Raw genomic sequence first — 15,017 nt, forward strand, 5'->3', positions numbered from 1 at the left:
AGCAGCTGTTTGCTGAATAAACAAATGCACCTCCTGCCACCACCGGCATCCAGTGCCCGTCCCTTCTGGGCCGCCACCCTTTGCTCTCGCTGGCCTGGCTGCCTGCCAAGTGACAGTGGCAAGAGCTGCGGGCTGGGTGCAGATTTGTAAGAAGTCCCCCCTCCCCAAATAATGGAAAATAACGACTCAGACGAGAAATCAGAATTTCCAAGAAAGCCCCACAATTAATGAATAAAAAGAAGCGGTCTCTGAAGAAGCGGATGTCCCTCTGTGGCCCAGGGCTTCGGGCTGTGGCGTGCAGTCACAGCGCACCACTCGCAGGTCTGGACAAGCCATTTATTGGAAATGCCGACTGGACGGAGAGTCGGCGATACATGCTTATCGTAACAGTAGAAAAATAGAACCAGTGGAAACCTGTATACAAGTGTAATGATACTCAAAAGACAAACACATCGCTTTACAATGCTTCACACAGACGATTCAAGTTTGGAGGTACCTAAATAAAAATACTATATATTTCTTTAAAAAACACTATGAACAGTTTGAAGCGTAAACAAGTTTACAAAGTACTGGTTATGCAGGTTGTAGAAAACGCTTGCATAGGACATGAAATCGGTTTAAGAAAATTTCTGAGCCTTTAGCGTCGAAGGCACTTGACTTGATACGGTAACAGCACAACCTCACAACCTCGGGAAACGCAGTCGGGGAGACTGCCCGCCTCTCTGAAGCACAGAGGTGGAAGGAACGGCACGTGGTCCAGGGAGCTTTCTGTCAACCACACCCTCTTCAGCAGGGCACCATGCCACCTGCCACGGAGCCAGACACAGGCGCGAGCGGGGGCACGGCCAAGCGCCAGGAGCCCGTCTCACCTCGTCCACAGAACCCACACAGACAGACAGACACACAGACACCAAAGGTAACCTGCAAGTGATCTTCCTGTGGAAACCACATACTCGGAGAGCGGAAGGCTTGCCAGAGGGGGGGAGAACAAGCCCATGGCCCACACGACAGCGCCAGTGGAGAAGGGCACAGTCGCTGTCAGTGGGGTCAAAGCAGACTGCTGAGCAGACAGACAAGGAGAAGCTCTGCATTACCAGGAGCGGCACCCGCCACTGGGATGCTAAGCACAGAGTGGAAAGTCGACTAGACATCTTGGAAACTAAGTAACACACATTTCCTTACGGTGGCCGGCCGCAGCCAGTGATCTTATGAGCGTTTCCTGAAACACTTGGACGAAGCTTCAGGCAGAGGTCGCGTCTGCCACGCAGTGCTGAGAAATGGCAGGTGGAGGCAGCCTGAGCCCTGCCGCTGGCTGTCACACACACTGCCGGCCCCTGACCCCTGGCCCCTGGCCCCTGTGGGTGTTCTCTGCATGGCACCTCAACTCAAGGAGCGACTCTGCCTGCAGCTAGAACCCCGACAAGTCCAAAGAAAGCCCTGTGAAGGAACACAACTGGGAAACAAGAGCAGTGTCCCAGAGCACTCTCCAAAACATCTAAAGAAAGGACTCACTAAAAAACGTACAATCTGGCTGGGCACCAAAAGCCTGGAAGGCTGAAGTCACGGGACATGGGAGGAAAAAAAGAAGGGAAGCTCACCATTTTTAGGAATAATATTTGCTTTTGATGCTATTTTTCCCCCTTAGAAGTCACTGCTGCCCCTGAACCAAATCCACAAAGATCACAAAACTGAGACAGAAGCGTAACCCAGGAATCTCGAAGAATTCTCTGTGTCTCTGCCCTGCCCTGCCCTGCCCTGCCCTGCCCTGCCCTGCTCTGGGATGGAACCCTGCAGCCTGGACACTGCGGGGCGGAGGCCCTGGTGGTGGGTCCGAGATAATTCTCGCACATTTCTGCACCGAGTAAGATGCCCCGTGCTGTGGTCTGTGCCTCATGCAGGCCTTTTCCTCTGAGACAGTCGTACTCAGGCTTCACACTGACCTCAGGTCAGCACTGATGGGCTGTGATGCTGAGCAAGTACTGAGAGACTCAGCAGATGGGGTCAGAGGCCAGAGGTCAGAGGCACACAGCTACTCTCTCCCTTGTTAGCCGCATTTCACAAGATACAGCAGAGTCCACTGTCAACTAGCCTCAACACAAGCCACAGCTGACAGACTTTCTTTCTGCAGGTCCCCGGCCCCCAGTCCCCAGATGAAGAGCAAAGCTCAGGCAGGCAAACCACTCACTACATCATCAAAAATAAACTCGATAAACTGTACTCTAAACAGAGGTCACTTGCTTTTACAATTCGATCTCAAGGATATGAAAGGACATTTAATAGATTTTCAGAAGTGACTGTGTGGCGTCAAAAGCTCTGGCTTAACCCTGCAGAGGCAAGACAGTTCTAGCTACACCCCCAGCCCAACCAATCTGCCCCGTTCCATTATGATTTGCAGTACTGGTGCACAGAGCCTGGCTCCAGGGCAGGGCAGAAGGGGCCAGGCAGTCGTGCACTTGCTTGGCTGCGTATGTCCCCAGGGCGGAAACCTGAAGCGTATCAGAATACCTCATGTCAGCACACACAAAGGAGCACAATGGACTTAACTCTTGATTCTGTAGGGACAGACTCTGACCGGCTTCAAAAGACACCATCATCTATCATAAAAAGTCAGACCTCCTAAAAGCGAGAAGAGTCCTATGCTTTTACGCCTTTTCTCAAGGGGGAGCCTCAGAGACGTGGGGCTGACTCAGTGCATTCACGGTGACTGGCGCTCAGGTTGCCGGTGACGGCGGGGTGGGCCGGATGCACAGGCGGCAGGGACCGGCCAGGCAGAGAGCGAGTGGCAGCAGTTTGGTGGCGTGGACAGAGAAGCTGACTCGCCCCCGTCTTTGACAATATCTCTACTGTTTGGACGTTTCAAAATGTCAGATTATTCCTGAGTGTATATCCACAGGGTAAAAGTAGGAAAAGACAGTAAAAGAAACTAGTTTCGGGAAAATCAGAGCTGTCGACACCCAACAGAAACCTAGTCACTGACAAGTGCATGTGATTCGTTTCTATGGTAGCTTGTAAAGGCTCCCTAGCCCTGCATAGTTACATAGTTTTGCATGTACACAGACAAGGAAAAGAGATGCCAGACACCGAAAGTCTCTTTGCTTCTAAGTGCTACGGCTTTGTGTGTGTGTAAAAACGCTGAGTGAGTGTCCACGTAACGGCTACGTGACTGAAACCTCAAAGTCGAACATATTTACACCGGAGAGTAACGAACAACAGTCCTCAGCTCACACATTGCCCTTCCCAGGGAAAGGACCTTAACGGGCCCATGTGCTCAGTGGTTCAGAAAATCCCACACCAGCATCCCCAGCAGAGTTCAAGTAGGACGCGTAGTGTTTCGGTGGGGACAAAAAATAAGCTTTTCTTTCTTTCTTTCTTTTTTTTGGTGAGAAAGCATTATGTGTTGTCCAACAAACTTTGATAGGACACCAGGGTTCAGACATACTTAAAAACACACTGAAAATAAAACCTATGCTTACAAACACCACATGACATCCATAAGACAGAGCCCTTTTGTTTTTGTTTTCCTCACAGACAGCAACACACCGAAGGCGGGGAGCAGTCCTTCCCCCATCAGCTGGGAGCTGACGCTCAGAACCAGAAAACCTGTTTGTGCGACCCTTCAAGCCACTGTCAAGATTTTTACCGCTGTCGGGCCCCAAGAACTCCCTCTCTTTAGAGCCTTACTATGAACTCTAGTTCACTCTCCCTGAACTCTTAGCGATGCTGACAGCATCTACACTGTGAATAAAGTGATTGTTCTAGACTGGGCATAGAAGGGCTTTCTCCTTCCTGATCTTTAGCTTAACCGGAGAATTTCTGGGTCTGACTGAAATTCTGCTGGAGGAATGAAGACACGCTCCCCAGACTATTAAAAAAAAAGGGGGGGGGGTGAAATTAAGTCATTAGATTGATGGAGACTGAGCAGGAAGATTTCTGAACTAAAACAATTACTGAAAAGAGAAGAGCATTTTGACGTGCTGTTCTTTGGAATTTCTATAATTAAAAATAAACACAGAACTATTTCATAAGAAAATACATCTTCGTGTGCAATTCAATGCACATGGAAATTGGTAGGTGAAAGGTAAAATGCAAAAAAGTATGAAAATACAGTCCTTTAAAATGTGGCAATAAGGCTTAACATACTGATACAAAATCAATACAGACAAAAGAAATGTACAAGTGCAAAAAAAAAAAAAAAAAAAAACCCCGAAAAACATCATTTGTAAAGAGAGGAACAAAGTGCCAGCCCTGCTGTTAAGGTGCTTCCCCACACCAGTCCCGACACCAAGTATGCAGCTGTCGCATGACCCTCTCGGCACACCAAGTCTGACACTGACACTGACAACACGCGCGCACACACACGGAAGTGAAGGGAAGCTCGTCATCAGCTGGCGTGGACAAACTGGTCTCGGGTGGGCTTGCACGCTAAGGGTCCTGTCCAGGCACCGTCAACGGGCTGCTCTCACAGGGCAGACTTTCTGTAGAGGAAGTCCGGCTTGCTGGGGGACCTCCGTCCCCTGCTCACAGCATCCTCCCTCTGCAAATCCGCGCTCCGCTGAGCTCCAGGGCCCGAGGACTCACTGTCCGGCAGCCTCCTGCCGGACCTCTCTTCTGAGGTGGCAGAGCCGCACGCAGAATGTGACGGTCTGTGAGGGCCCAGCCCAAAGGTCAGGTCGGTCTCCACTGCTGTCCGGCCCTGGCTGAGGGCTGGCCCACTGCCTGGGTTTTCTGGAGCCGCCAGAGCACAGTCTGGCCGTGGCGGAGGCCGCTCCACCACATCCAGGCGGATGGGCTCGCTCTTCAGTCTGTGTGGAGGCCCGTCGGGGGACAGCGGACATTCTCTTCGGGCGTCTTCCAGCTTTTTAGGGGAGGTCTGGCTGGGGAGACAAGTGGGCTTCAAGCCACTGGGTGAGGCCTTACTGTGGCTGTACAGATCGGGACCAAAGCAGCCCCCGTGCGAGGGGGGCGGGGTGGGAGGTCTGCAAGCAGCATTCGAGAAGTCATAGAAATCTGGGTACTCCCGCTCTGACTTCTGCTCTAGGGTCCCCTTCTTTCGGGAAGTGTGTGTGTGCCTCTGTGTGAGGCACGGCAGATGCGGGGGTGGCCCCGGTCCTACCTCGGACACGGACTGGCTCATCCCTGTGTCTGCTGCAAGTTCTGGAAGCCTCCTGTCCTTGAGTGACAGTGTGGACATGCCCATGGCGATATCTGGCATCAGGTCGTTGAGCACAGGCGGGGCACACTGGAACAGAAGCAGCAGGGTTAGCAAAGGAACGCCACAGGCTTCTCTCCGCAGAAGGGCGGCCGCTGCCCTGTGTCTCAGCGCTCACTAGGGGAGCGGTCGCGACCTAGAGAAAGCCCTTCCAGCCCCAGCTGAGGCAGCGGGAGTTACTATGTGAGGCCTGTCTCCGACCTCTTCCTCACAGCTGTAACTTGCACAGAGGGAATGGCACTCATCTCTCTTCGAAGCCACTATCTAAGTCACCATGTGGTATCCCACTGAGCAGGACTTATTTGAGCCTCCCTCTCTGCTGGACATTAAGCTCATTAGTACGGTTTAGACTAAATAAGCATACGAGTGAATTAACTTTAAAAGGAGCTTTGTTTGAACTCTAAAGTTGTGGAAGCTTTTTCCAATTTATTTCTTGGATAGGACAAAGAAACTGAGAGGGGTAGGGGAGATAGGGAGAGAGAAGTAGAGTTTCCCCCCACAGGTGGGGACTAGGGACCTGAACCCAGGTCCTTGTTCACTGTAAGTGTGCACTCAACGAGGTACACCACCGCCTGGCACCTTCAGTCATTACTTTTTCAAACTGTAGAGCTGAGGGATGAGATGGAACGTGGCTTATCAGACACTCGGTAAAGGCTAAAGGCTGTTGCTGCTCCGTCGGTTCTGGGAGGGTTTGGAGAGGGAGCAGGAAAAGGTGTGGGGAGGTGTGGTGGAGTCACTGCTGGACTCAAGGCACATTACTGTGCAGATCCCAGACACCAAGCTTTGATGACGATGTCCTGACCTAATGCTGATTTCTGTATCTCTCTCTACAATGCTACTGAGATGTGTAAGAGAAAGGGAAGACTTAAAAATGGACGTTAGTGGGGAATGTTATGCATGTACAAACTATTGTATTTACTGTTGAATGTGAAACATTAATTTCCCAATAAAGAAATAAATTTAAAAAATTTAAAAAAAAAGAAAAAGAAAACTAAAAAAAAAAAAAAAAAGGACGTTAGTCTGCAAATCAGAGACCCATCCCTCCTGCAGGACAAAGAGTGAACAAAGGACCTCTTGGAGTTGGCGGAGCGCACAGAGCCCCTCCGTCAGCTAGTTACTAGCACTGGCTACTGCCACCCCAGTCGAAGGAGGGCTCCAGTGGCTGGGCCTGCCAAACAGCCGAGGACTGGCTTTCTGCCCTGCTCCTGACGGCGCGCTCAGCCGTGCGTAACTCCCATGTCCGCCCCGGCACACGTGCGGCAGGACGACCCATTCTACAGAGCGGCTGAGACACACTAGACGCCGCAGAGCTGCTCTCACCACTCTCTGGCCTACTCGGCGCCTCTGCTAATGCCCTGCAAACACAGAGAAGCATGGGAGGCACATGACCACTGGGACACAAGCCTCTCCTCTCTGCCCTTCCTCCCTCACCCGCACCAGCCAGTCTCCTCACACATCCAGCCTGTCACCTGCACTTCTGCACACTGCTGAGGCTCAGTAGGACCCCGGGGCCCACAGGAGCTGCGTCTAAGAGTCCACAAGTGTTGTGCTTGGGGTCGGTGCTAAGTGCTGACTTACCACTTGTTTCTCAGGCACCATTGCTGCCGAGGCAGCGGCCATGGCAGCCGCAGCCGCTACCGTCTGCCTCCCCAGCCCTGTGGTGCTGGTACGATCAGGTGCTGCCACTCTGACACCTGGCAGGTAGACGGGAGGGGGGCCAGCATTCGGAGCTGTTCTGGAGTGAAACAGCGAATTGTTACAGGGGTAAGAAAACGATCGGGAAGGATGCTGCAGACTGGGCGGTCTGGGTTTCCAGCCTGCTTTGAGTTGGTTGTGGACTGGTGTCGCTGGAGGGTGGTATGGAGGTGGTGGAGGGGGCAAGGGCGGATGGAAGGCCACAAAAGAGTCCAGATCTGTAAACATGGTTTCTGTAGCGGGGGTACTGTTGACGCGACATCTCCCAGACTGTCTCATTGTCAAGAGCGGACTCTCATCCCCAAAACGCTCATCAGGAAAGAACTTGTGAGGATTCTAAAGAAAAAAAAAAAAAGTTCGGTTATTTATCAGCGGACATCTGAAGTAGAAATGTGAAACCAGGATTCGGGCAGTGGCGCAACGGGTTAAGCGCACATGGTGCAAAGCACAAGGACCGGCTTAAGGATCCCGTTCTGAGCTCCCGGCTCCTCACCTGCAGGGGAGTCGCTTCACAGATGGTGAAGCAGGTCTGCAGGTGTCTGTCTTTCTCTCTCTCTTGTCTTCCCCATCTCTCTCGATTTCTCTCTGTCCTATCCAACAATGATGACATCAATAACAACAACAATAAAAAACTATGGGCAACAAAAGGGAAAATTAAAAAAAGAAAAAAAGAAAAGTGTAACCTAGAGTAAGAGTCTTGAAGACAGTCACAGTCAGTAAGGGTAGAAGGAGTCAGACATTTTCCTAGGTCAGAAGCCAGAGGAAAAACCTCTTTCATGATAGCACACAGGTCGGAGTGGCTGACACTCCAGCTAGCAGGCCAGCGGTCTCCCACAGAGATGCCGTGATGATGGGGCAAGCAGGAAAGAAGCCCAACTTGAACATATCTTTGTTAGAACATAACATCACCAGCAGGCAGCAAAGCAAAGGCAGCGGGACAGCCGCTTAAGTGCGTGTGTGACCAGCACCAGACCTGGCTTCCAGCTCCAGGTCCCACCTGCAGGGGAACTTTATCAGCAGTGCAGCAGGGCTGCCGGTGGCTCATTTCTCTCCCCTTCTCCACCCCTTCCCTCCTCTATTTTACTGTCTTAGCAAACAAAATAAAAAAGTTAAAAACAATTAAAAAGCATTTAAGTGAGACTATTCCTAAAGCTGACCCAACACCTGTACACTCTCAATCTGAACTAAACTGCCAATACCGGTCCTTTCTGCTTACATGCGCTAGTGGCTGACTACCTGCTAGATACTGGGTTTATCTGTGTCTTCATAAACATTCTATGTGGACATGTATGGGCTATAAAGCAGAACACCGTCTGAGACAGTAATCTAGGTAGAAAAGCAGAGCCAAGACTGAACACCAGGAGCCTGCATATTGCTAAGGCGCACATCTCACTCTGTGCAAGGACACGGGGTCAAGCTCCTGGCCCTGCACACGGAAGCTTCACCAGCAGCAGAAGCGTACTGTGGTGCTAATTCTCTCTAGATCTGTCTCTGATCCTCTATCTAAAACAGAGACTGGGGGGGGGGGGAGAGGAAGAGACTACATACATCCCGCAGGAGTAAGACCGGCGGTTAAAAAGAAAAATCTGCAAACAGCCCAAGAAAAGCACAGCACGGCACAGCACGCAGGTTTAGATGGCTTGGCATCACTAGCAAGAAATAATTCAGTCACTCAGCCAGACAAAACGCCACTTTGAGGCTCCCCTGATGCTGGAGTCCCTGGGTCATATCATGGCACGGCAGGCACCCTCCCAGGCCAGCTATCTCGCTGACTTGGTTTTTGATGAAAAATATTTACTCATTTATTTATTTATGAGAGCAGAACAGGAGAGACAGAACCAGAGCATCACTCTGCCACATGCAATGTTGGGGGTCAAACACAGGGCCTCATGCTTTCAAGTTCAATGCTTTATCCACTGTGCTACCTCCCAGGCTGCCCTGTTACTGATTCTGTATTTAATCATTACCAAGAATGAGTTCTTTCCCACTAGCTAAGAGGAGGAGGAAGTGGAGGAGGCAGAAGAGGAAGACCCATCCCTAGATCCTAATGTGCATACGGTTTGAATTCACACAAACATGTCTAAGAAGTAGGAGAGAAGAAAGAGAGAGGCATCTGAAAGAGGTGTAAGGAGAGCAGAAGGCCTGATATCTGTGGCCACATCAGGGAAGAAGAGCGAGGGCAGACCGCCTTGTTTCTGTTGCATCTCTTTAGCTACACAGAGAACTGCTGGTAGGCACTGCTCACATTACAGCCTCCAGGCCGCCTTAGCCCATGTCATCGATGAGCAGCACTGCCAGGATCCAGCTGGATCAGTGAGCAGCACAGCCAGGATCCAAACCCAGCCAGAACCCAGCTGTGCTCTGCCCATTCTACCACACCGCCTCTCATAGGGTCCCCTTCAGGTTGCCTAAGACATCAGAGCCAGCAGAGAACATGAGAAGACGCACACTGAAGGCCATGGGATGTGGCCCAGGCTCCTGTTTCATACCTGTAAAAGCTCTGCAGCAGCATCCGCTAGGCCAAACTCTCTGAGCACTCGGATCTGAATCTCATAGCTGACGGTGGCACCTTCCCCGCAGTTCAGCGCATAGGCTCTCTGCACCTGCCCTGTGTGCCGGAGTTCCTGCAGACGCCTGACCATATCTTTCATGACGAGGAGACGAGGGACTGCAGGAACAAACAGTAGGCCAAGCTCTAGAGCTGCACACACCACACCACCAAGCACAGGGCAGACCCGCCTGCTTTGCATCCTGGTCTTACTTCTTCCCCACGCTATGATGCTTCTAAGCTTTTGAGATTCAGTCCTAAGATTAAACTTTGTCACTATTCAAATGTATTAAGTCATCCTGATAAGAATCATGCTAATTTGAAAGTTATAAAAATATGCACAAATCAGCTATAGATTTTTTTCTTGTACTGTTTTTAATTTTTTAATACTTATTTATTCCCTTTTGTTGCCCTTGTTGTTTCTTTTTATTGTTGTAGTTACTATTGTTGTCGTCACTGTTGGATAGGACAGAGAGAAATGGAGAGAGGAGGGGAAGACAGAGACAGGGAGAGAAAGATAGACCCCTGCAGACCTGCTTCACTGCCTGTGGAGCGACTCCCCTGCAGGTGGGGAGCCAGGGCTTGAACCAGGATCCTTCCGCAGGTCCTTGCACTTTGCGCCAGCTGTGCTTAACCCGCTGTGCTACCACCTGACTCCCATCCTTGTACTGTTAATCTGATATATATGCGAGATTAATTAGACTTTAGCCTTGGAATAAAGTGTATGTATCCAATGAGAAAGGTATTTATCCTTAACTGGAACAGACATTTACGATCAGACATCACGATCAATCTTGCAGTGGCGACGAGCAGGAGCCGTCCATTTCTGCCTTCAGATAACTGTACAATCTGACACCAGGATCTTTCAGTAAAGTGCTCAGGAGTTTCTATGACAGCTACGCTCATACCTAGAGCTGATTTCTTCAAGGGGTAAGACATGCATTAGAATAAAATCTATAGAAGGGATTTTGGGAGACTAAACCTTCAGGGGAATACACGTAAACTCCAAGCGTAGGTGTAGGGCTGGGTGGTGCACACCTGGTTAAGAGCATGTATTACCATTCATAAGGACCCAGGTTCAAGACCCTGGTCCCACATGCAGGGGGAAGCATCAGCAGTGGTGAAGCAGGACTGCAGGAGTCTTGTCTCTTTCCCTCTCTACCTCCATCGCCTTTCAACTTCTCTCTGTCTCTATGAAAATAAACAAAGTTTAAATTTATTTAGCCAGTGATCTCAACAGGAGGTGACCGTTCTGCTGGGCACATTGGACAATGTCTAGAAACATGAAAAACGTCTTCAAAAGGCTTTAGCAAGAGCTGTGCACGTGCATCTGCTGTTGCCATGTAGAGTCTAGGTCAGGGTGCTGCAGAACACCCTGGAATGCAGGAGACAGGCCTGGCGACAGTGAGCCAACCAGCCCTAAGTCTCAAGAGGCAGAGGCTGGGGGACAGTTTACACTTGTTAGAATCTAAGCATAAGTACATACTCCTTTTTGTTCTAAGATTTTATTTTATGATTATTTAAGAGACAGGAGAACAGAGAGAGGAGAAGCAGACATCACTCAAGTCTATGTGCTGCTATACAGGAGCATGTACTCTCTCAGGAGAACGGTGTGTGCCACCACCCAGACCACAGGAGCAGGTACATACTGAGAAGGACGGCATGTGACAGTTACTGGAGTGTGGAGAGAATACGCATATTTGAGGCGTACAAAGATGACAAGATACTCGTCAGAACAGAGATGTCTTACCTGGGATCTCATTGGCTACGACTGAAGGAGGGCTGGACTGGCTACTGCTGAGCTGCTGGTGGCTGATCACGTGACAGCACTGTGGCACGGCGTCGCCGACCATGTAGAGTGTGTCTGGCACGTTAGACATCCTGACCATTCGTAAGCGCACCAGATCCGTCTGTTCCACCATCATCTCGTCAAGCACCGACTAGAATAACAATCCGTCTCAGTACAACCAGCCAGCCCTTCACCTGTGAAATCTCAAATGGAGAAATTCCCCTCTCCATATAAAAGGAATCCACCTTCTCTTTCTAGAGTCTAACATTTCAGATTAGCAGCAAAAGGAGAAAGTGCCGTCACCCGTTTCATTTGCTACGTGTTGAACAGGAGAGAATCAGAGCGCCCCTCTGGCACATGCACTGCCAGGTATCCCACTTCAGACTCATGCTGGAGAGCTCACAGCTTTATCACCCTGCCACCTCCTGGGCCTCTGTAAGTGTTAAACAATTTTTTTGTGGGAGCTGGGGAGACAGCACAGTAGTTCTCCAAAAGACTTTCCTGCCTGAAGCTCTGAGGTCCCAGGTTCAGTCCATAGCACCACCATCAGCCTGAGCTGAGCAGGGCTGAGAGAGCATGCCTCTCTCTCTCTCGACCTCCCCACCCCCTTTCTCCATCTGTACTCCTCTCATTAAAATACTCAATAAAATATTTTCAAAAATAAATTTTAAATTAGGTAGCACAGCGGATAAAGCACATATGGCGCAAAGCGCAAGGACCGGTATAAGGATCCTGGTTCAAGCCTCCGGCTCCCCACCTGGCGGAGGTGAAGGGAGGTCACTTCACAGGCGGTGAAACAGGTCTACAGGTGTCTGTCTTTCTCTCCTCCTCATTGTCTTCCCCTCCTCTCTCCATTTCTCTCTGTCCTATCTAACAACGATGACAACAATGACAACAATGATAAACAACAAGGACAACAAAAGGGAAAAATAGCCACGAGGAGCAGTGGATTTGTAGTGCAGGCACCGAGCCCCAGTGATAATCCTGGAGATAAATAAATAAATATTAAAAAATAAATGTAAAAAAATTTTTTGTGGAACATTTTTGAAAAGAAACGATCATTTTTTGGGAAGTTTGGTTTTAACTGAAGTGTGTGAAATCTGAAGGAGGGATATGGAATTGCTCAAAAACATAATACACAATGTTATTATAAAGAGTGTATAGACACAAACTAGATATTGTAGCTCCTTAACAAATAACATAACCACAAATAAATCCAGCGGTTAAATGAGGTGCAGCCAAATCTATCTCAATAAGCTGCAGTGCCGAGCAAGCTGACAAAGTCTATAAACATTTCTAATGTGCGGGGTGAAGTTACCAGCACTCAGTGGTAATCCATGTGCACACAAGAGCACGCCAGAAGGACAACGTGCACGGTTCAGGACTGTCCCATTTTGAGACAGGACGGGAGGAGGTGGGGACAGGTCAAGATTATCACAGCACTGCTGCCACCAGTTTTGACCCTTTTTTTTTTTGGTCTCCAGGGTCATCACTGGGGCTCGGTGCCTACACTACGAAGCCGCTGCTCCTGGAGGCCATTTTTTCCCCTTTTGTTGTCCTTATTGTTTATCGTTGTTGTTATTATTTTTGTTATTGCTGTCACTGTTCGATAGGACAGACAGAAATGGAGAGAGGAGGGGAAGACAGAGAGGGGGAGAGAAAGACAGACACCTAAAGACCTGCTTCACTGTTTGTGAAGCGACCCTCCTGCGGGTGGAAAGCCGGGGCCTGAACCGGGATCCTTATACTGGTCCTTGCGCTTTGCACCATGTGCACTTAACCCAATGTGCTACCGTCTGGCCCCCAGTTTTTTTTTAATATTTATTTATTTATATTTTATATTCCCTTTTGTTGTCCTTATTGTTTGATTATTGTAGTTATTATTGTTGTCATCATTGTTGGATAGCCCTGCAGGGGGCTTGAACCGGGATCCTTAAGCTGGTCCTAGCGCTTCGCGCCACATGCGCCTCACCCACTGCGCTACCACCCGACTCCCGCAGCCCCCAGTTTTGACCTTTGTAAAGCCTCAGTCACTTGAATGATTTTAAGCATTCAGCTTACTTGGGAAATCCAACCATTCTGCCTTTCCCTAACTAGTTAAAACAGCTAGGCTGGGTAGGTGGTGTACCTGGTAGACTGTGCACATTACAGTGTGCAAGGGACCAGGTTTAAGCCGCAGCCCCATGTGCAGGTAGGTGGGTGGGTCTTTCTCTCTCTCTTCCTTTATCCCCTCCCCCTTAATTTCTCTTTCTCTATCCAAAATCAATCAGTAGATATTTATTTTTATTTTATTAGTGATTTGATAATGATTGACAAGATTTGGGGATAAGGGGTACAATTTCCCCCACAAGAGTGCCGTATTCCATCCCTTCCACTGGAAGTTTCTCTATTCTTTATCCCTCTGGGAATATGGACCAAAGATTTTTATGAGGTGCAGGTGGAAGGATGGGCAGGGCTGACAGCACAATGGTTATTTGAAGAGACTCTCGTGCCTGAGGCTCCAAAGTCCCAGGTTCAATCCCCTATACCACCGTAAGTCAGAGCTGAGCAGGGCTCTGGTTAAAAACAAACAAACGAAAACCACAAGGTGGGAGTTCTGGCTTCTGTGATGGATTCTCTGCTGGACATGGGTGTTGACAGGTTGGTCCATACCCCCAGCCTGTTTCTTTTCTTCCTTTGTGTTTGTTTTTTACCAGAGCACTGCTCAGTTCTGGTTTATGGTGAATGGTGGGGCAGGGATTAAACCTGAGATCTCAGAGCCTCAGGCGTGAGAGTCTCTTTACATAACCATCATGCTATCTACCCCCACCCGGCAATTTCTATCTTTCCAGAGTGGTGTAGGACTCTGGGGAAGTGAAATAAAATATTTAAGTGTCAGCTCAATTTTCCACTATTTCATAAGAGACAATCAGTCTAGTCAATAAAGTAAACTTCTCACTAGTCCTTTTATACATCTTAGACTAAATATTCTGACAATTAAAAATGAGAAAGTAATTAAAGGGGACTCCATACCCAAACACACAATTCTGCGAACAGGTTTATCTCATCACGTTTAGAGGTGACCACTGACTTTTACGATTTCAAGTTCCTCCAAACACTGTCCGAAAATCTAAATGGAGCTTTTGTTTGCTCGCTCTGGGCACTAAGGCTTTGCCCCTGGGACATTCTCTTTATTGTTTCTTTTCCAGACAGACAGACAGACAGACAGACAGACAGACAGACAGACAGGCACAGACAGGGAGAGAACCAGCACAGGAGAAGGAGAAAGCAAGGTGCTCCCCGGTGGCTCTAGGGCTCAGACCCAGGAGCTCGTGCATGGTAGCAGGTGAGTTCTACCCGCCCCAGACAAAGTCCTGGTAGCAAAACATGTGTAACAGATTTGTGTCTCATTTCCACATGCGCATGTTTCCCTCAAGAGCTGCTGCAAGGCGGGGTCAGGTATTTAACAAGCCTGGACTTTTTTCTTGGTATTTGCATGGATTTTAGAGTCACAATTTCCAACACTCAGAAATACTTCTAGAGATACATTACACAACAACAGCATTTTCATTTACAAAGAAGGCAGAATGTATGACTTTCCAAGCATGAGGACACCAGTTGGATCTCTGCCATTATCAATGTCATTGTGATGTTTAGGTTCTCTCTCTCTCTCTTTCTCACACACACACACACACACACACACACACACACACACACACACACACACACGGGTAAATCTTTATTAAAAAGACAAAACGTGGGGCCAGGTGGTGGCACACCTGGTTGAGCACACATGT

The 15,017-nt window shown here is 49.2% G+C and overlaps 1 protein-coding gene across 2 annotated transcripts in view; it reads right to left on the reverse strand.

The window, feature by feature from the left end:
• Nucleotides 1-322: 322 nt before the first annotated feature.
• BTBD7 (BTB domain containing 7) overlaps nt 323-15,017 on the reverse strand; it is a 54,552-nt gene continuing 39,857 nt past the window's right edge. For both annotated transcript variants that reach the window (XM_060180980.1, XM_060180979.1), the window contains 5 exons: nt 11,203-11,392; nt 9,394-9,572; nt 6,788-7,240; nt 2,454-5,239; nt 323-2,397 (listed from right to left, as the gene is read on the reverse strand). In XM_060180980.1, coding sequence (XP_060036963.1) covers nt 4,460-5,239; nt 6,788-7,240; nt 9,394-9,572; nt 11,203-11,392 — 1,602 coding nt within the window. In that variant the 3' untranslated portion in view covers nt 323-2,397; nt 2,454-4,459. The remainder of the gene's footprint in view (nt 2,398-2,453; nt 5,240-6,787; nt 7,241-9,393; nt 9,573-11,202; nt 11,393-15,017) is intronic.

This window comes from Erinaceus europaeus, chromosome 22 (assembly GCF_950295315.1).
Source record: "Erinaceus europaeus chromosome 22, mEriEur2.1, whole genome shotgun sequence".
Lineage (NCBI taxonomy): Eukaryota > Metazoa > Chordata > Mammalia > Eulipotyphla > Erinaceidae > Erinaceus > Erinaceus europaeus.